The sequence below is a fragment of the Manis pentadactyla genome, chromosome 14 (assembly GCF_030020395.1).
Source record: "Manis pentadactyla isolate mManPen7 chromosome 14, mManPen7.hap1, whole genome shotgun sequence".
NCBI lineage: Eukaryota > Metazoa > Chordata > Mammalia > Pholidota > Manidae > Manis > Manis pentadactyla.
Window position 1 is genome coordinate 3,197,728 of NC_080032.1, and position 20,329 is coordinate 3,218,056.

At 64.5% G+C, this 20,329-nt stretch overlaps 2 protein-coding genes across 4 annotated transcripts; both read right to left on the reverse strand.

The window, feature by feature from the left end:
- Nucleotides 1-2,774: 2,774 nt before the first annotated feature.
- On the reverse strand, nucleotides 2,775-4,005 carry GP1BB (glycoprotein Ib platelet subunit beta). The gene is made up of 2 exons (XM_057491367.1): nucleotides 3,874-4,005; nucleotides 2,775-3,666 (listed from the first exon to the last, which is right to left on the reverse strand). Exons 1-2 carry the CDS (start codon nucleotides 3,881-3,883, stop codon nucleotides 3,068-3,070), a joined length of 609 nt encoding a protein of 202 aa, XP_057347350.1. The 5' UTR covers nucleotides 3,884-4,005; the 3' UTR covers nucleotides 2,775-3,067.
- A 140-nt stretch (nucleotides 4,006-4,145) lies between these two features.
- SEPTIN5 (septin 5) lies at nucleotides 4,146-12,632 on the reverse strand. Of its 3 annotated transcripts, XM_057491364.1 has the most exons (12): nucleotides 12,503-12,632; nucleotides 12,358-12,368; nucleotides 7,960-8,056; nucleotides 7,768-7,854; nucleotides 7,377-7,500; nucleotides 7,135-7,269; nucleotides 6,892-7,009; nucleotides 6,671-6,772; nucleotides 5,817-5,913; nucleotides 5,590-5,725; nucleotides 5,271-5,373; nucleotides 4,146-5,176 (listed from the first exon to the last, which is right to left on the reverse strand). In XM_057491364.1, exons 1-12 carry the CDS (start codon nucleotides 12,543-12,545, stop codon nucleotides 5,120-5,122), a joined length of 1,110 nt encoding a protein of 369 aa, XP_057347347.1. In that variant the 5' UTR covers nucleotides 12,546-12,632; the 3' UTR covers nucleotides 4,146-5,119. The 3 variants fall into 3 exon arrangements, with proteins under 3 accessions (XP_057347347.1, XP_057347348.1, XP_057347346.1); XM_057491365.1 differs by lacking the exon at nucleotides 12,358-12,368 and having other exon boundaries at nucleotides 12,503-12,597; XM_057491363.1 differs by lacking the exons at nucleotides 12,358-12,368; nucleotides 12,503-12,632 and adding an exon at nucleotides 8,656-8,963.
- Nucleotides 12,633-20,329: the final 7,697 nt, after the last annotated feature.

Genomic DNA, 20,329 nt, shown 5'->3' on the forward strand with positions numbered 1-20,329 from the left:
CGGCCGCGCCCCGCCCCGTGAGGCCTTTCCCGCAGGCCGCGAGCGCCCTCTGGTGTCCCCTCGCGGTCGCGGCGCGCTGGGGAGAACGGGCGCGGGCTGGGGCGGCAGGTTCAGAGCCCGCAGCGCACACCCATTTCACAGATGAGGACACGGAGCCTCCCGGTGGGAGGTCGCGGCCGTGCGGCTCTGCCCAGCCTCGCTCTATGCAACCTTTTGACCAGTCACCCACTCACTAGCTGGCTGCGCAAAGGCTGCGGGTGTAGCTGGAGCCGCGGGGTGGGCCTCAGGGGCACAGGCCTGGACACGATCTTGCACCTTGTGTCGGTCAGAGCAGGGCCGGGAAGCTGCCCGCAGAAGACACTCTTGAGTGAGGGCTTGAGTGGTGAGGACACAGTTACCAGGAAGGGCGCGCCCAGCGGGGGCCCGGCAGGGTGAAGTGGGGTGCCCCGGGAGCTGGGCCTCGATGGAAGGCTGAGGGTCCTGAGAGCCCAGGGAGGCTGGGTAGCAGCGTGGTCAGAGGAGCCCTGAACCAGCCAGTCTGGGGGCTGGGCAGAGCCCCCCGTCCCCTCCCCCAACCTGTGCCCAGCCAGAAGGATTCTGAAGCCCCCAAGGGGAAGAGCCATCCGTAGGGAAGGGCCGCTGGGGCAGGTGAGTTGTCCTAGAGGTGGAGGACAACTCCGGGTGGAGGGGCCCAGTAGGCCCCTGAGCTGGGGGGAGGGGTGTACCCTCCGCCTCGCACACAGGGCCATTCAGGGGCACTGAGCTGGGACTGTCCACTTCCCCACGCTCCTTGGAGGCTGAGGCCCCAGGGTCAGTGCAGGGCAGGTCAGCTCAGGGTCAGGAGTTGGAACTGGGGTCTCCCAGGCAGCCCCAAAATGGCCAGCCAGTGAGGACAGTCCCGCACCCCTGCTGTGGTCCGTACCTTAGCAGGCACCAGACTAAACAACATAACAGGCGAAAGGGAAGGGGGCTTCCTGGAACAACCATGGGGTTCAGCTGCTGCACCCTCTCGTGGGCAGGAAGTCCTTTTTTAGGTCTAACCACACTGTGGTGCCAGCCTCTTTCCTCCATCAGAGAAGCTCCAGCTGCTTCCACAGCTCCAGCCCTGTAGAGCCGCCATGCCCACCCTCTCAGCTGGATGCGGGCCCGCATGCCCTCCAGCCTGTGGGCAGGGGTGGTGGACCTGGGCTCCTGCTGACCACTCCCCACAGCCCCTGCTGGGGCCTCATCCCACTGCCCAGGGGGCCTCCTTCTCTTAAGTTGGAGTCACCTGGGACCCCCAGAATGTTTCTCTTGGGCCCTGCGTTTGTCTCTCAAAAGCCTCAACGAGGAGGAACAGAGAGCGGGTCACAGGAGCCTGGTCTAGGCTCAGCTCCCAGTGTAGCTATGGAGTCAGTTCAGGCCAGCAGGGAGACCCCTCTCTGGTAACTGGTTTCCTCTTCTGAAAAGTAGAGGGGACACCCCCTTTCTGCACCACACTGGGATAGAGTTGGGGGGTTGCCTGTATGCCCTGCTGACAATGACCATTACCTTGGACCCACACCAGGGGTCCTGGGGGGCCTGGGCCGTCTGCTGGGGAGGACAGGGTAGCCGCTCATTTGTACATCCCGATGTGGTAATAAGGCTGGACAGTTGGCCTGAGTCTACAATGGGCCGGATGCCCCTTACCTGCCCACAAAGGAGGGGGTGGCCCCTGCCTCATGTCTGACCGGCAGCCCTGAGATAGCATCAGCCCAAGCGGACGGCCATCCATCTTATCCCACAAAGGCCAGGACAAAGGCTGTGTCAGCAGCAGCCTCCCCGACCCGGTCAGTGGGGGCCAGGGCCTTCCTGTGCCAGGCGGCCAGGGCCAAGGCCTGAGGGTCCTGTTTGCGGCCTATAGAGAGCAGCCTTCATTATTCATGGGGCCACAGTTAGGGCCGGAGCAGGACCCCAGTGGCGAGGAGGGTTTCGGCCCCTCATTCAGGCACCCCGGGGCCCTCGTTGGCAGCCTGTGCTGCGCTGGGCACCAGGGAGGGGTTCCATGCCCTGGGTGCTGAGGGTGGGATGGGGAGGACCTAGAGACACAGGGCCCAGAGGAGTGCCTGGCCCATCTGGACAGCCAGAGATGTCTTCCCCGTGGGAGTGGTGGCCCATGGAGGATGGGCACCCCTGACACCCACTCACCCCTGCAGGGACCTTCTCTGGACCTCCCCTCACAGGGCTAGTGTCTCTGCACCCCGTAGCCCCCTGCGGGCTGAGCTTCGCACTCAGATGCCCAGGGAGTTCCAGGTGCTCATCCCCAATTCATCCTTGGTAGCCCTGCCAACATGGCATAGTCCTGCCACCGGGGAAACCTCACACTCTGAACTGGCCTCAGAGCCACTTCACGGCCCCTCGCTAACCTGGAAGCTGCCATGCCTGGCATCCTCTCTCTCAAGTGCACTGTCCTGCTGTGTCCTCCATGTCTCCACATTGCCTTCACTATACACAGGGCCCTCACTTCCCTTGCGGCGTCTGCCCCTGTGTCCTCACTGTCCCATGTCCCCTCCCCCCAGTGTCCTTGCTGTACCCACAGCATCCTCACCACCCTACAGTATGGGTACTATCCTTTGGGTTCCTCTCTGTCTTCACACTTAACTTCCATGAGTCAAGGGGAGTTGACTCCCTGACTTTATGTGCCTGGAGGTTATTTTGGGTGTATGAATGTGTGCCCGTGTCCCCTTGAACCGTCTCCCAGGGCTTTGCAAGCTTGGGGAAAGAAATCCCGGGTCTCGTGCTGCAGAGGCCGGTCAGATGGGGAGAAGGGTTTATTCCGCGCTGGAGTTTGGCGTGGCGGCTCCGCAGGGTGTGGGCGGCAGTTGGCCCCCGGACCTGCCGGAGCGTCTGGGGCGTCACCTGGCCTGGCTAGCGGTGGGCGTGCAGCAAGCAGCCGGGCCCACATGCACCGGGGCCTGCAGGGGGTGGCGTGGTCTGGGGGATTGTGCCTGGGCGGCGGATGAGAACGGTCCAGTTAGGGCGAGGGCTCCTTGGGGCGGGGACCTGCAGAGTTGGCCGGCCCGTGTCGCCCAGCGCCAGTCCGCTCCTCTCACGACTCGCTGGCTCCGGCCGGCTCCGCCACCAGCGGGGAGGTCAGCGACAACGAATGCGCGGAGCGGGCGCGGAGCCTCCGCAGGCGGCACAGCAGCAGCGCCAGGAGCAGGGCGTGCAGCAGCCCGAGGCCGAGTAGCAGGAGCTGCGCCCCCAGCGCCCCCCAGCAGAGCGCGCCGTGCGCACACGCGGCGCGCAGCTCGTCCTCCGCCAGGTAGGGCAGCAGGCGGCCGCGCAGCGCAGGGGGCGCGGCGCAGCGCAGGTCGCGGTAGGGCGCTCGCTCGGGCCGGCCGGCCAGCCAGGCGCGAAGCGGCACCAGGTGGCAGTCGCAGCGCCAGGGGTTGGCGCCCAGGTGCGCGGCGCGCAGTACGGGCAGCGCGTCCAGCAGCCCGGGCGGCAGCGCCGTCAGGTTGTTTCCCGTCAGCACCAGCTCGGTAGTGTCCGGCGGGAAGGCGGCCGGCAGCGTGGCCCACGTGAGCCCGCGGCGCCCGCAGTCCACGCGTGTCCCCGCGCAGCCACACGGCGTGGGGCAGCCCTCGGCCGGGCGGCTCGGCGGCGCAAGCAGAAGGAGCAGCAGGCTCAGCGCCGCTCGCGGCCCTGGAAGAGCGTCGCCGTGAGCCCGCAGGCCTGCGGAGCACCCCAAGGGGCGCTTGGACGCCTAGCGCGCCGGACCCCACTGCCCCCACCCCCCACCCCCAGCACCCCACACAATGCGGGACGTCCTCTGCGAGGCTCCTCCTCCCGCAGCCCAAACGACTGCGGCGCCCTCCAGCCCAGTCAGGCCCGGCGGCACCCCAAACTCACCGGGGCCCATGGCGACAGGATGGTGGCCGTGGTTGCTCTGGAGCGCCAGGCGTCGGCCAGAGAGCCGGGCGGCAAGGCGGCCCGCCCCGCCCCCGCCAGGCCCCCGCGCGCCGGCGGGCGGACCGCAGCGCAGCCGCCTGCCAGAAATAACCCCGAGGCCGAGCGGAGCCGCGCTGCGGCCGCAGATAGCGCGCTATCACCCGCGCCAGCCAGCCTGCCAGCCCGCCAGGCTTCCGCCCTGCGCGCTTCCAGGGACACTCGGACACCGCGGCGACGTTCACCAACACTGTTCTCCTGTCACCGGGACAGGAGGCGGCATTCACAACTGAACAAAACTGGAGAATGGGGTTTGGGGAAAGGGATCATGCGGGTGGAGAGATGGGGCCAAGGGCTAGGGAACCCAGGGCGACCGTCCTGCCAGGGGGAAGGGACACAGGGACCTCCAGCGACAGGCAGGGAGTGGCAGTCTATGGGTAAGAGTTTGCCAAGTTGCCCACTGCCCGCTGTCCTGGAGCCCTCAGGCCAGGCCACTGCCATGGGGGAGGAGCATGGGCGGTCGCAGGCCTCCCGGCCTTAGAGGTCCTCACTGCCCACAGCCAGCCGGCCTCCTTAGGTCTAGAGGGACCCAAAGCACTTCGGCTGCCCACCCAGCCTGCTGAGCTACGCAGTGGTGACAGGGCAGAGGGGTGAGGAGGTAAGGAAGGGCCGGGCCTACCTCCGCCAAAGTAAGGTCCCCACATATGCTGGGCGGCCTGTGGAGGCAGGCACATGAGGGCTGCCAGGTCTGCTCGGCAGCACTGGGGTGGGGTCTAAGCCCGGGGTCCTGGGGGCCTGCTCCTCTCTGCCTTGGTGCACCCTCCCTCCCCGAGTAGGGACTGGAGTCTAAGCATGTGAACTTCTGGGGTAGGGGTAGATCTCAGAAGTCACTCCCAGCCCAGCCACTGCCCCCCAAGGCCAGAGGGCCCAGCTGTACGTGGTGTTGTCAGGCCCCCCGGAAGCAGGTACAAATGAGGGAGGAATTGGTGCTGAGAATAAATTAGGGGTGGCTGGGGGCTGTGACCCTGCGTTTCCAGGTCAGGGCAGGAACAGTCTGGGTCTGGACCATTCTGGGATTGGGGCTCTGTCCAGGCCTGTAGGGGATCCAGATGAATCCAGGGTTGAGTCCAGGCCAGTTAGGGTCCAGGGGTGGGAAGGGCCAGCCTGCAAACTGGCAGTGTATCCATGGCAACATGGAGCTGGGGCGGAGTCACTGGTCCTGCATCTGCTGCTTCATCTTCTGCAACATCTCCTGCATGCGCCTTAGCTGGGGGGTGTGGAGGGGGGGTAGGGACAAGGGAGAGATGAGAAACGCCACGGGAGGGGCCTGCCCCCCTGCGCCTCCCCCAGGCCCCACCCACCTCCTCGTCCTTCATCCTGATGAGCTTCTCCGTCTCAGCATCCGGGGTGGGCAGTGGCAGGATGGGGATGGGGCTCTCCATACGGTTGTCCTGTGTCAGTTTGCTGAGGGGTGGACAAGAGGGATGGGGCTGCTGGGAGGTTCAGCCGACGCTAGCAAGGCCCTGCCTTCCTGAGCTCCCACGGGTCTGGGCTGGCTCTGGGTAGACAAGGTACTACTAGGCACTGATTTGGGGGTTGGAGCAAGGTTCAGGTCTGGGTGGGTGGAGACGGGGCTGGGGCGACATGGTGCATGATGGGGGCCTGGGGAGGGCAGCTCACCTGGTCATCTGCTGGATGCAGTGTGCACGGTAGTTCTCGTAGTGCACATCGCACGTCACGTCCTTGAGGTCATGCATGTGCGTTCGGATGAGCATGTTGCGCAGCTTCACAAAGTCGCAGTGCGCCTGGTTCTCCACTGTGGGGCAGGAGCAGGGTGGTGGGTGGGGTGCTGGTCCCTGGGAGCCTTCCCAGCCGCTGGCCATGCCACACCCCATGCCGGAACTCACCCTCCACGATCCCCCAGGGGTACAGTCGCCCCCGGACCCGCTGCCCCTTGGCCTCCACCACCGTGTTGCTGCCGATAACAGCGAAGGGTGCGCTCTCCTGGGGAGGGGCAGGTGCAAGGGCTCACGCCTGGGCACTATGAGTGCTGCTTGGTGGTTGGACAGGGGCGTGGGCACTGAGCACCTGGTCAGCTCCTCCCCAAAGAGATTCTGGTGGCTCCCTCTGCTCCCTTCTTGCCCCTGTGGTGCCCCTGAAGCCACGACTGGTAAACCTTACTCCCTACGGCCCTTGCAAGGCTGTGCCCAACCAGGCACACCCTCGCCTTCTGATACCCCCCATCAAGAGCTGCTCTGTCTAGCTACCTGGCCCTTCCCCTCCCCAGGGCTGAGCCCTGCTTCCTGCTAGTGATGCCCCTGCTGACTGGGTGGGGCCAGGGGCCCCACTCTGCTCCTTGCCTGGTGGCACATGTCCAGTGGCTTGGTCACCACCACTTTAGCCTCCAGGGCACCCCAACCACCACCAGAATTCTGGGATCCAGGACATGCCTATGGCCAATAGGCCGGGCCCTTCAGCTGGTGACCCATGGGGAGAACAATGGGGAGCAGAGCTGGGGGGAGGCCCTGGTTGGCAGCTGTGCCTTTGTGTCCTGGCAAGGGCTCCATGACCCATGGGAACCATGTGAGGCCCAACTACACGAGCCCGCTGGGAACAGGGCAGCCCTAGCCCCCTGAAGGGGCTCTACTGCCCAGACACAAGACCCTTGGCCCCCACCAAGCTGGACCTGGGCACTTGGCCCTCTGGGCCCATATGAATTGGCCCCCAATTCCCTCCCCTGCCCAACGGGCTGCATGTACACCTTCAGCTCCCGATCCTGCTGCTTGAAGTCCTCATCTTCGTCTGAGTCACACTCAGGAAACTGGTACACGTGGATCCCAAACTTGTCAATCTCCTCCCGAATCTGCGGCAGGGAAAGAGCCATTAGGTTGGAGGGCTGGCAGAACCCCCGGGCGCGGCGTGGTGGCACCCGGGGTCTGCACACCTGGTGCTCTCGGCCCCAGAGCCCTGGGCCAGGCTCACCCGCTCCTTCAGCTTCCGGATCTCGCTGGGGACGAGACAGTCCGCTTTGGCGATGAGGGGAACAATGTTCACCTTCTCGTGCAGAGCCTTCATGAAGCCCACGTCCACGGGCCGCAGCCTACCAAGGTGTGGCAAGGGCATGATGGGTGGTAGGATGCAGGGAGAGGCTGGGGCTGGGCTGGGGGGTGGCTGTGTGGCCATGGTGGAGACCCGCGGGAGGGCAGCCCCAGGACAGCCGCGTACCCGTGCCCGAAGGGGGAGATGAAGTACAGGCAGCAGTGCACCCTGTTGTCTTGGATGTTCTTGCGGTTGAGGCCGCTCTCATCCCGGAAGTACTGCTCAAACTGCTGGTCCACATAGTCGGTGATGGGCTTCCAGCTGCAGGCAGGAGGTTGCATGAGGCCAGGCCTCGAGGGCGGCCTGCCAGTCTGCGGCAGGTCCCATCAGCCTGGGCAGAGATCATTCCCCAGCCGGGCCTCGCTCACCACTGAGAGTTGTTGACAGCATCCCCAAAGCCGGGCGTGTCCACAATGGTGAGCTTCAGCTTGACCCCCTTCTCCTCGATGTCCACTGTGTGCTTCAGGATCTCTACTGTCTGGCTGATGCGCTCTGTGGGGTGGGGGGCCTTGTTTGGAGAGGTCTCTCTGACCCTCACCCCCACCAGGCAGCCAGGACCCTGGGTCTCCTTCATCCTACTGTTCCGGCCCTGGCCATGAGGCCTGACTGTGGTTTGGGCCACTCCTCCGGGACCCTGAACAGGAGCCCCATGCTATGGGGAGAGAGGAGCAGGGCCTGGACCTGGAAGGGCACCCTGTGAGGGGGGTCACACCGCAGGGGATGGGGAAGCCATGCCAGGGCTGCATGGGGCCCACTCACCCTCAGCACTAAGCAGCTTCCGGTCCTTGTACAAGTCGGTCAGGAAGAGGCTGTGGACCAGTGTGGACTTCCCCAGGCCCGACTCACCTGCCCATAGGAAAGTGAAAGAGCTGGGTTAAGGCCGAGGCCCCCAAAACAGAGCCTGGCCAGCCAGTGGCCCCAGCCACCCACCTGGGAGCCTGGCCCACTCACCAGCTACCATGAGTGTGAAATCAAAGCCCTTCTTCACGGACTTTCGGTGCACCTGGTTGGGCAGTGTGGCGAAGCCCACGTATTGCTTGTCGATATCCTGGAGGCAGGGGCAGGACAGGTCAGGGGCCTGCCAAGGCCCCTGGGGCAGCCTGATGCCCTATCTCCTACCAGCAGAGGACAGAGTCCTCCAAGTAGCATGTTTCAATGGCAGGAACAGGGTGAGGGCTCGTGGGCAAAGGTCTGGTGGTGGGAAGGCAGGTCAGAGGTGGCAGGTGAAGGCACGCATGCCCCAGCCTCCGCGAGGAGCTCTGCAGCGACCCGCGTGTGTGTGTGGATGGGGACGTCAGGCCTGAGCAGGTACAGGTGGGCCCTCTCCTGGCTGGTGAGCAGTGGGCACCAGATCCCTTAGACACGCCCAAGGCCCTACATAGGCTGGAGAAGCTCCAGGGCCTCAATACTCACCCCTCCAGAGGGTGGGAGGCCCCATCTGGCCCAGATCCAGCCGCGGGGGTGGCTGGCTCTAGCAACCGAGCAGGAGCAGCGGCTATTTATAGACAGCTGTGCTGAGTCGCTCCGCCAACCCGCCCCGCAGACCCTGGCCCCGCAGCCCTCCTCACTGCCCCGCAGCCCTCTGAGGCCCCGCCCCCGCGGGCGCACACACTCTGACCCACATTCCACTCTCCCCTCCACACACACCTTAAGCCTCCTCTGGGCTTGGGTCCGAGGGGACAACAGCTGCTCCACCAGGCGGTCCTGGGGTGCTGCCAGCGAGTCCATGGCAGAGAACCCCTAGACTCTGCCTGCTGCGTGGGGGCCTCAGACCCCGTCAGGCTCCAAAGCCAGGCGTTCTCCAGGGACTTACGCGCGGTAGTGCCTTGAAGCCCTGTTCTAGCCCCGATTTACGGATGTGGGAACTGACGACTGGCGAGGGGACGTTGCCCACCCGGGATGCCACCGACCCGGGAGGCCTTGCAAGCCATCCTCCTGCCGCTGCGGACCGGCCCGCGGCGCGTGTCGCAGCCACAGGCAGGCCGTGCTCCCACCGAACCGGAGGCGGGGCTTCGCCGGCGCTCGCGGGGTGGGGCAGAGACCGCCCTGCCCGCGCTGTCGCCGGGAAACAGTCGCCTGGAAATTGGGCCGCGGGCGGAGCCACTGGAAAGCTGCTGCGGAGGGCCGGGCTGAGCACAGGCGCGTGGGCTGGTGCGCCGCTGCGCAGACGGGGACCCCCGCCGCCCGACCTGCGGCCTCGACCCAGGCATCCCGACGCCCCGAGTGGCCGCTGCAGGGAGGCCGGTGCCTCCCGCGGGCCCCGGGTCTGTAACTGCCGCGCGTCCCACTCCCCAGAGGCGTGGCGCGGCTTCCGCCCGCCAGGGGGCGCCGGAGGACGCTCCCGGGACCCACACGGGAGCCCGCCGGGTTCACCCCTTCTCTCCTTACAGACTCCGCCCGAAAATCTCCTGGCGGTGTCACGGCGCCCCCAGCTGCCCACGGACGCACCCCCACCTCGTGTGTGTGTTTGGAGGACTCGTGGTCCCCGAGACACGTGGGAACGAGGCGGGGAACAGCCCCCTCCCCAGCCTGGACCATCCCCAGGCCCGCGGAGCCTTCCGTGGGGCGGGGGCGGGGGGCTGCGGACAGAGCACCGGACACTCGCCCACCCCACCCGCCCTACCTCTGGCAACTTGGAAGCTGCGGCCAGCGCTCTGCCCCACACACCAACCCGCCATCTGTGCGTCCCCACCGCTGTCTCCAGACAGCCATTGCCAGCAGAAGGGGGCACCGAATGGGCCCCCTTTCCCATCAGGTGCTCGCTCTCTGAGCTCCCCAGCGCTTACTCCGACCCACAGGGCTGGGTGCGGGGAATGGAGAGCTCCAGCCATCTTAGCTCTGACCCCCTGGGACGACAAACTCTTCCTGCCCCTCCCCGTGCCCCGCCCCCAGAATCAACTAGAGCCGGCGGGGCAGGGGGAGGCCTGAAAAGGAGCCGGGGAGTGTGTGGGGGTGTATGAAAAGATGCACACCCTGCATTGTGTGTGTCAGGAGGGATGGGCAGCCCCCCAGCTGCCTGGGGGACAGGGGGGCCCCACCTAGACACCCCTCCTGGCTCCCCTGGTTATTATGCGACCTCCGTCCACGCTCCCGATGCTGCCTGTGGGGCCTGGAGGCTGCTGGCACCTGGAGCAGAGGAGTGGGCCCACGGCTGGGCACAGGAGAGCCCTTCATCCAGAGGAGAGTGTGGGGAGCAAGGGGAAGCCCCCAGGGCCCCAGCTCTCCAGGCCTACTCCCTAGTCCTTTCTTGGGGAAAGCGTCCTCTTGACCCAGCCCTCTGCCCTGCTGACCTGCAGGAGGCCTCTGTCCAGCCCAACCTCCACCGGTGGGTCCACTGTAGGTACAGCCCCTCAGCCCAGCTGCCGCGCAGACAGGCTGGCATCTCAGGCCCAGGACACCTCCAGGAAGACAGACAGACCCAGAGCTGGGTCTCGGGCTGAGGAGCCTCGGCGTTCCACAGCCTGGTGTCTGAACGAGCCTGCGGCCCACAGACGGCCTCGGTCTCCTCATTGGTGAAGGCACAGCCTCTAGGGAGGCCCAGGTCAGGAGGGCAAGTCTCCCTCCCAGCCCCCAATCTGCCTGCCCTATCACCAGCCTCCACCAGACAGGGCCTGTGGATTCCCTGGGGGAGCCCCAAGAAAGGGGCCCTGCCACCCCCTTTCCCTGGCTTCTGCAGCAAAACAAATACTCCTCAGGGCTTTCTGAGCCCCAGACACAGCTGTGCCCGCCTCCTCCCAGCGCCTGAGACTCTCGAGGCACGTCCATTCTTAGAATCACCAGAGTCAGCTCAGGAAGCAGCCTCCAGAGCCAAGAGAGCCCCCCTCACCCCCTCAGCCAGGAAGGGGGGTCACAGGAGGGGTGCGCAGAGGGCCATCAGAGCTCTCCCACCCCCTTTCGCCCAGGGCAGACAGGGTGAAGCTCAGTGACACCAACAATGGGAGCAGCGAAGCCACCATGTGCTTCCGGCCCCCCAGACCCATGGAGAGCCTACCCCAAACACCTGGCTTCCTGGCCCTGCCCCCAGGGCTCTCCTCTCTGCTGTACAATGCCCTGTCCCTCTGGTCCTAGGGGCAGGGGAGGGTGAGGCTGGCTCCAAGCTAACCTGGAAAGATGGGCAGGCACAGGCCTGAAGGGGCTCACACCCCTGGAGGGGGTCCCTGGGTGGTACTGGGCAGCCAGCTGCCAGGCCCATTGACTCCAGGTACCTGCAGGCTCCTGAGAAGCTGTGGGGCTGCTCTCCTAGCCTGCGCTCCCTCTCTCCCTCAAACAATAGCCTGGTAGCGCGTGTCCCTGAAGCTCAGGCATTGTCTGACCGGCCTCGGTGTACTGGGAGGCAGCTCTGGTCCGGCTCCCCTTAGGAGCCCTCCCTGCTCAGGTGAAGTTGATGGGCTCGTCCCCATCAGTCTCACCTATCCCAGTGTGGGGCGCGTCCCTGCTGGGAGAGTGGCCCCCTTCTGGGCCACTAATGGCCTGCTTGCTACACCCCAGACCGGAACTTTGGGTTCCACCCAGCATCCACCCCGTGTGTGAGCCTCCATCCCCAAGGGCTGCCAAGGGCACCCTGGTGCCAAAGTGGGGCCCTCTTTTGGTCCCCAGACACGGCTGTGCTCAAGTCAGAGAGGGCACCAGCAGAGATGCCCAGAGCCGCCAGCCCACCTGATTACCCACCCCCACTGCACTCTTGGGGTCCCCCAGCTCTGTTTAACCCCAACCTCAGGTGAGTTTCACAGCGAATGTCCAAACCAGTCTCCTGTGGGGTCCTGCATTCCCAGAGGGTGGGGACCACACCAGCTCCTTCCAGAAGCCACAGGCCTATTTGTCCCCACTAGGTTGGAAGACCCGTGCTGGGCACGAGGATGACTCAGACGAGGAGGCCCTAGAAGCTCCCAGTCTGGGAAGCAGACCTGGCCACAGAGCCACCCGCTCAAGTCGGTGTGCGGAAAGAAGGGATGCAAGAGATGGAGGGTGGGGTGGGGCTGCTCAGGGTCTCTCTGCTGGCTGGTGGATGCAGACCCCTGGCCCAGCTTGTGGCCTGCTGTGACCGTGGCCACACTCAGGACTCCCTCAGCACACGGCACAAGGCCAGGTCAGGAAGGAGATGCTGGCGCTGGACCAGTGGGAAAGTGGCACTCAGCCCAGCCCCCGTCCTGGGAGGGATGCGCGGCCGTGCCGTGAGGGTCAGGCGGGAGGCGGCAGGGCGCCCACCCCTCCCTCCGCAGCCCAGGCGCGGCGGCACTGCCCGGGCTGACAGTCGGTTATCGCGACAGGGCAGGATGACGGCCGGCGGGGGCGGGGTCGCGCCTGGGCCGCAGCGGTGACAGCGGCCGGCGAGCGGCGGCGCGCACGTACCTGCTTGTCCTCTGCGGGGTCGGGTCGGGGCGGTCGGGGGCCAGATCGCGGCGGGCGGGCGGGGGAGAGACGGAGAGACACGGTGAGAGGCGGGCGGGCGGGCGGGCGGCGGGGACAAAGGCTTGCGGGCGGGCGCCGGGCTCACCTGGGGTGGCCAGCTGGCTCCTGTACCGCAGGCCGGTGCTCATGGTGGCCGCCGGCGGAGGCCGTGCGGGCGGGGCGCGGAGACGAGCGGCGGAGGCCGAGGCCGGGCTGCGGGGTGACCGGCCCTCCGCGCCGCCGCCGCCGCCCGCCCCGCCCGAGCGCCCGACAGCCAATCGGCGCCCGCCGCGCCCACGCGCGACCCGGCGCGGCCGGCGGGGGCGGGGGCGGAGACCGAGACGCCCCCTAGGCCCCCGCGCCCGCCGCCGGCCGCGCCCGGGACCCGGGCGACGTCCGCGCCGCTCTCGCCCACCGCGCCCACTGCCTGGCCGGGTGCCCTTGCTCTCTCTCCCTGCCCAGGCCGGGACCCTGACTCCCGCGCCCCGGAGGACCCCCGGTCCGTGCCTGGGCCACTACATCATTCCGCGGGGCGCCTCTGTAAAGCCTGCCCCCCTGGGGGTCTCGCTGCCTCGCCGGCCCCTGCACGCTCCGCCTGCTCGAGGTCGGTGGCTGCCCCCTCCTCACCTCCTCACCACGGCTGTGGGAAGCGCCCGCCTGGGGAGTCCTGCGCCTGAACAGGGCAGGGAAGGTGGTGGTCACTGCCCGGAAGGGCGGGAGGGCCCGCGCCCCAGCACCCCTCCTGCAGCCTGCCCAGTGCCGTGCACACACTCCCTGGAGGGAGACACACCTGGGCAAGCGGCAGGGTCCCAGCCCCTGGGCGGTTGTCCCACCTCTCTTGATCTGGCTTTATTTTCCTGGGCTTCTGTGTGAGGAGTAACTGGGCTAGCATCTGGGACAGGACTGGCCCTCCCTGTGAGGCCTGCCCACCCCCCTGCTCCCCTCCTCCCATCCTGGCTCTGCAGACCCCCAGGCAGACCTCTTACCACCTGGCAAGGGCAGCAGGGGGAAGGCCTCCAGGGCTGGCACTGTGAGAGCAGGGCTGGGGCCTGCACCCCATTCACAGATGGGGAAGCTGAGGCCCCAGACGTCTGGTGAGCTGGCGGGGCTCACAAGCATGAGTGTCTCCAGTCCTCTGTGTTGCTAGCATGCTCCCAGGTCCCCTCAGCCTGGACCTCCTGGGACTGCGCCCAGGTGGCACATCTGGAGTCTTCAGTCCTCCGAAAGAGACAGTCGGGTCTGGGGTCATCAGCTCTGCAGGCATCAGCCCCCCTTGGAGAGCCTGCTGCAGCCCCAACAGGCCGGAAACGCCCGTCTCTCCCCAGCCCTTGGCCTGTCCTCTGGCCCTCGGGCTCCTCCGTCTCAGGATCCCCAGCACCTGGCGCAGAGCTGGGTTCTCCCCATGTGAGACAGGCAGGTGAGCAGTTCCATGGCTCTGCCAAATCCTGGCTCCCTCTCTCTTGGCACCTCTGCTGGTCCGGAACTATGACGAGTGTGGGGACCCTGCCCTTCTCTAAACCCTCACCCAAAGCCTCAGGACCAGATGTGTTTGGAATTCAGAGTTCTCCCTATATCTCATGCATTATGTGACACCTCATTCGAGTCTGGGCTGCACCTCCTCATCAAACTCAAGATTTTTGTAGTGAAACACAACTGTTCACATGAACTGGAATAAATAAAGACCATAATAATTGGCTGCACATCAGTTTAGGGCTGGAATTACCATCAAGGTCTGAAACCCTTTAAGTTTCAGAGCTTTTGGGGAATTTGGAATTGAGGAGAAAGGCAGGGAGGGGACAGTAGAAGTGATAGGCAGGATTTCTGAGCCTATCAGCCCTCAGGCACTTGGTGGGAATCCTGTCTTGGGGACCTTGAGCTTTGCAAAATGACACTTGGGTGTTTAGCATGCACTGACCCATGCAAACCTGTGCTTGGGACACAGGAGGAGAGACAGGAACCTGTCCTCAATGGGGCAGACACGACACTGCAGAGGGCCGGGACAGCACTGGCCTACTTGGAGCTTGGGGGGAGGCGGCTCCAGGCTGTCCTGGGTCAGGCCTTGAGGGGCGTGGACTGCAGGTCAAGGGCATAGCTCCAGTAGGGGGTGGGAGGTGCATATGTACAAGAATCATCTGTTTTAAAACAATTCTGGAAATGGGAGGCAAAACGGATGAGGTGTATCGTGTAAGCGTGATCATTTTTATTCAGGTAAGTGCACTTCAAAAGGTTGTATACAGAAATGTTGGATCAGAAACCAGAGTTTTAGGTCTGCAGAGCCAGCGTGGAGCTGATGGGAAGAGGACTGGAGCCACTCCCCGGAAGGAGAAGCCGAGGGCAGGCTGGTCAGTGCCTCCTGTGAAGTGCCTGAGGGCCGCCAGAGGCTGCTGGCCTGGGACGGAGACGCAGGGGCTGTGTCTCCAACTGGGGCTTTGGGCACTCATGACCTTACATTCACGAGACGGCCCTGAACCCTCCCAGACACACAGCTGCTGCCCACTGTCCAGTTGGGAGATCGGTGGGCTGACAGCGCCCACTGCCTAACAGACAAAGCATCTGGGACATTTCTGAAGCCAGGAAAATGGGCCTTAAGGGCACCGGCCAGCAGCTTCATAGGATGTGCCCCGAGTTCTCCCAGGTGACACCCCTGGAATGGCCCAGGCCAAACCCTCATGCTCCTGTCCCTTGAACAGCACAGCTCTGGGGGACGTGTAACATTGGGAAGGGGCCAGGTTGGCAGGGCCTGGCTGGACATACCATGTCCACCTACGTAAGGGGCTGTGGCCTCCCGGAGTGGGATCGGAGGCTGCTTCCCGGCAGGTAGAGGACGAGTGGCTGTGCTGCAGAAGTACACGAAACACTCCGGAGTGGAAAGAAGCACTACTTTTTAATTCATAAGAAAGAGAAGTTAATGAGTGAAAAATAAATTACACCCAGAAAAAATCTGTTCAACCAACTTGGGCTACAAATAGCTTGTTGCTTTCCAGAAAAAAACCCTTTTAGTTAAGGAATTCTCAGAGGGCTTGCTTACCCCTGCTGTGTCTCCCTCCCTGTCACCACAGACTCGGGGGCGTCTCTGTGGTCACACAGGACAGGGGATGGAAGGCGCCTGTGGGGAGACAGCCTCAGAGTAAACCACAGTGACGGTGATGGAGGCGGGTGTCAGCTGGTGCAGGTACTGCAGTTCCAAGATCTCCAGGTGGATGTCAGGTGCAGCAGGAGCCACCAACGACAGTGTCCATCCCAGGGTGGCACAGAGGCTGAGCTGGGTGCAGTCGGTTAGATGCCCAAGACCCTCTTGCAGGGGAATCGGCGGGGGGGAGCCTGCTGTGTCACACAGGACCATGCAGTTCAGACCGTGTCCCTGAGGCAAGGGTCACCAGGGGAAGACAAGGAATGCACGTCCCTTTATCTGCGTGGAAACACCACAAAGAAGGGCCAAATGCATTGCTCAAAACGCCTATTTAATCCACCGGAGAAAAATCCCTAACATGAAATGAAAACCTTACCTGCCTTCGTACATCAGGACAGCACACCGCAGACCGCGGGTGGCTGGAGACAGTGGTGTCACCACGGCCCAGCACTCATCAGCAGCCGGGAAGGACACAGACCCAGTCTTCCCTTCATGGCATAAGGTGGCCCAGAAGCCAGGAGCCCTGGGATGCCTGCCCTGCAGAAGCCCTGACTATGCCCAGGCCGGCAGCTCCTGGGACCCTCCCTTTGGGGAACGTCGGAGGCCCAAAGTCAGCCTCAAGGCTGTGATTCACGCAGCCCACCTGACTGGCTACTAGAGGCCACTCCCAGGCATCTGTCGTTGGGCACAGGACCAGTGTGTGCAGCAGGCCAGATCAGGCTCGGGAAGCACCAGGGAGGGCCTGCTGCTCAGGGCTGCTCCCGGGAGCACCCCGCCCCGACCTGCTCCGCCAGCTTCCACACCCAGCCTCCCCTGCTCCCTCCTGCGCCATGTCCCCCAGCTTCTGGCTTGGGGGACTGTATCCCAGTGTCCCATGTCTCCCTCCTGAGTCCCCTGCTCCTCAGTGTGCAATTCAGGGGACACGGAGAGGGCCTGGGGCCAGGGTCAGGTGGTCTCTCCTTTCCTGCCGGCCAAGCCTCAGCTTCCCCGTCTCAGAGGGTAGTTCCCTGGTCTGCCCAGAGGCGAGTCACTTCCCTGAAGCTGAGCAGGACACTGGGCTCTCTGCCAGCGCTCTGCAGATGCAGCCTCTCTGGGGCAGCCCTGCAGCGTGCTGGCAAGGGGAGTGCTGTGCTGCGCACACACCAGGAGGCGGTGGTTCCCGGTGTGCTGAGACTGAATGGCGGAGCCCAGGACTGCTGGGCCCAGGGCTCACTCTGCAGAGGGGTGTGCCCTGCTCCCAGCCCGGCCAGGCAGCTCTCACCTGAGCTCCAGGGGCCCGCCTGACGCCTGCCTCTGTCTGCTTCGGGCATTGCCCGTCTGTTGCCCTGGCTCCGTCGAAACCGTCCCCGGTGCTGGGGGCTCCCAGTCGGGGGGAACAGCTCTGTACACCAGCTTGCCACTCCTACCCTGCCCTTGCCTCTGTCCCGCAGCCCTGGGCCTCCGTGTGCCTCTGCCAGGACTGCCCTTCCCTACTCTGGTGACCCTGGGGAGCCTCCTGCCACCCACTGAGGGGCAGCCAGCTCTGGGGCATCAGTCTCACCCGCATGGGAAATGTGTGCGTAGGGAGGACCTTTTGGAGCACATTTCTCCTTATTCCCCTGTCGGCAAATATAAGGAGGGAGTCACGGTGTGCAGCCGTCCTCACCAACTGGAGACAGGCTGGGTAAAGCGCGGGGGAACAGAGTCAAGAATAAAGTAGCATCTGTATGCGGCAGCTGGTGACTACACTTATCAGCGTTACCATCTCGTGATAACTGCTGAATCACTACGTTGTGTACCTGGAACCAGTGTAATATTGGATATCAATTATACTTCAATTAAAAAACAAAAAGGAGTTGCCAGCAGCTGCCCCTGCCAGGAGGGCGCTGCCTGGCCCATTAAGGCCGCCTGTGTTACAGGGGACAGAGCACGGTTCCAAACGGGGCAGAGCCGAGGCCCACATCGCATCTCCCATTCACTGGGCAGCTGGAGGAGGGCTACAAAGGCTGCCTGTGCTCAGAGGCAGTGAGCCCTGCCGGCACAGTGCAGCGGGTGCCCCTCCCCAGCGAGGTCAGTAGGGGGCGGCACAAGCCTCCAGCCCTGTCGGAGGAGGCAGTCCCCAGAAGGGGTCTGGGAGGGGACGCAGAGAGCAGGCCAGGGGAGCGGGGAGTGGCAGGGTGCAGCGAGGCTGGGGTGTGAGAGCTGCCTGACCCCACCCGGGAGCCAAAGGGGTGCGCATAGGGCGAGGGGGAGGGGCTGGGCAGGACCCCTCCCCCAAAGTGCCCTGGCACCTCTGAGACTCTGCTCTCTACTGCACCTCTGTGAGTTCATGAAAGGTAAAAGGTGGGAACAGGAAGTGGTGCCCACACTGAGATTCTCCCAGAGGCATGCATGCATTTCAGAAATCCCAGGGGGACCTGCACTTGCGAAAGGCAGAGTGCGGAGCTGCCGCACCAGTGAGCCGGAGCAAGCAGGCGGGCAGCCCAGGGAAGCTCACACCCCTGCCCGTGACCTGGCACTCTCTTTGCCAGAGAAGGTTGGGCCCCAAGGCCGGCTCCAGCTTCCCACCGCACCCCCACAGCCCCGCTCTCTGGTCGGCCATGGCCATGTGCGCATCAGGCCAGAGACAGATCAGGAAATGCCCCCGGAACAGATGGGATGCGGTGAGAGTGCTGGCCCCATGGCCCAGCCACGCAGGCTAGGCCCCTTGGTGGCCTGGGCACCTGCCCTGCCCCTGGCCCCACCCAGAGAGGGTGTGGTAGGTTCACAGTGCAACCGCCAGTTAATTGCCTATCACACCCAGGTGAGAAGGTGGCCAGAGCCCACAGCGGGTATCCTTCAGCTGGCTCCAAGGCCTCTGGTAACTGGCCATGCCTGGTGAAGACAAGGAGGGGATCTCCTTTGCCCCCTCTTTGTGGTGCAGGCCACCGGGGATTTCTCTGCCTACCCCAGGCACACATGCCACTGCGGCAGGGGCCGAGCGGGTGGGTAGGGGTTGAGGGGTCCATCGTGATGCCTGGGTGAAGGCTTCTGCTCCCTCCTCCACAGCAAGGGCAGAGGCTCCGCCCTTCTCTCTGCTCCCAGGCAGCCTCAGCCCCCATCGGGCATTTGCTGCACACCCACTGCAGGCCACAGCCACACAGGGCCCGCGGGAGGGGCTCCCAGCTGACCCACAACCATACACCAGGATGCGTCCAAACTCCTTCCACTGGACGGGCCCCAACGTCTGAAGATCCATGGCCGGCCAGGGCCGGCTGGCAACACACACGTGCGGCAGGGCCTTACGTTCTCCAGCCGAAGCTCTCCTGGCCTGTGCGAAGTTGGCGCCTCCCTGGTCCTAAGGCTTTTGCAGGCAAGTAGGGCCCCTCGACATCACTCGTGTCTCCAAATAGCAGGTAGGAGGCACAGGGCTCTGCCGTGAAGCCTGAGCACACAGGCCAGCATCTCTTTGGGCTGGCTGGTCAGTTCCCATCAGAGAAGCGTCCCCAGGGTACATTTGGGAGCTGGACCTGGGGACCCCCAAGTAGGACCTCGTAGGAAAAAGGAATGACTGGGACTCGCTCCCCTCTCTCAAACTCTTGCCAAAGGCTCATTTGTGCAGCCATGACTCTTTACAGCCACCCACAGGTGCCAGCATGTTCCGGGGTGGGTCATGCCCCATGTGCTCGCCCGCGTGTGGCCTCCTTGGCAGGACACACCACTGATGTGCTAAACCGGTCCTCTCTCTGGAGCTTCCCAGGCAGCTGCAGGCCGCAGGCACAGGGCACCATGTAGGCACCTCTTGTCTGCACCACGGCTGCCAGCCCTGCCCAGCGACATCACGGGAGCACAGGGAGAAGAAAGTGCTGGGTCCCACCCTCCTTCCCCGGTTTCACACGCCATAGGCCCCCAGGAAGTTCTGACCACAGGCCAGGAGAGAGGGGCTGGGCCATGAGCACTGGGCACAGGGCCAGAGACAGATCGGAAAATGTCCCCAGAATAGATGACACCAGGCCAGATGCTCCAGGGGCCCCTGGAGCAGGATGGAGGGGCCCCGGCAGGCGCTGGTCAAGTCAGGGCCCAGGAAGGCAAAGGGCGACGTGCACCCTGGGCTGCTGTGGGCCTGTCTCCCCGCTTGCAGGCTGCTGGGAGCAGGGCTGGCATGGCAGGTTCGGGCCTTGCTGCTGGGACGGCCTCAGAGGCTCTGCCACACCCCTGCCCAGGGACTGGGTCCATAATACCCGTAACAGACACCAGTCTAAGCAGGGGTCCAGCCAGAGCACCTCTGAGTCCTGGGGTCCCCTGCTCAAGGTCAAGGGCCCAGCCCTCCTGAGGTCTGGAGCAGTCCTGCCTCAGTTTCCCCATCTGTGCCCAGGGGTACTGTTTAGTCCACACCTAGTCCTGGAGATTATTTTGAGGATCAAAAAGAGAGACCATCAACAACGAGAAGACAACCTAATCCAAAAATGGGCAAAGACATTGAACTGACATATCTCCCAAGAGAAGCCGGCCAGAGATGGTAGCTGAGGATTCCTGAGACCCCAGGCTCACCACCCCCGGCTGCATGCTGGCCTCCTGTGGGCCTCCCTGTGTCCGGCCTGGGCCTCAGGCTGCAGTCCTGTCTGCTGAGCCCCGGCACCGCCTGCCACCTCTCTCCTCTTCCGGGCTTGGCAAGAGCCTTTGCCCCCTCCCATCTGGAGACCCGCTTCGGCGAGGACCCCCTTGTGAAGGGCCACGTGCACCTCACCTCCCACCCTGGCACAGCAAGTGTCCCCATCAGGCCAAGGGGGAGAGCCAGAGTGAGGGCCTTTCACAGACAGGAAGGCCAGGATGGAGACTGTCAGA

Excerpts from the sequence above, each read along its gene's own strand:
- SEPTIN5 (XM_057491363.1), bottom strand. The coding sequence starts at position 8,736 with ATGGACTCGCTGGCAGCACCCCAGGACCGCCTGGTGGAGCAGCTGTTG. Across the intron at positions 8,057-8,655 it reads AAGCCCAGAGGAGGCTTAAG|GATATCGACAAGCAATACGT; the intron begins GTGTGTGTGGAG and ends CCCTGCCTCCAG. Across the intron at positions 5,726-5,816 it reads CCCCTGGGGGATCGTGGAGG|TGGAGAACCAGGCGCACTGC; the intron begins GTGAGTTCCGGC and ends CCTGCCCCACAG.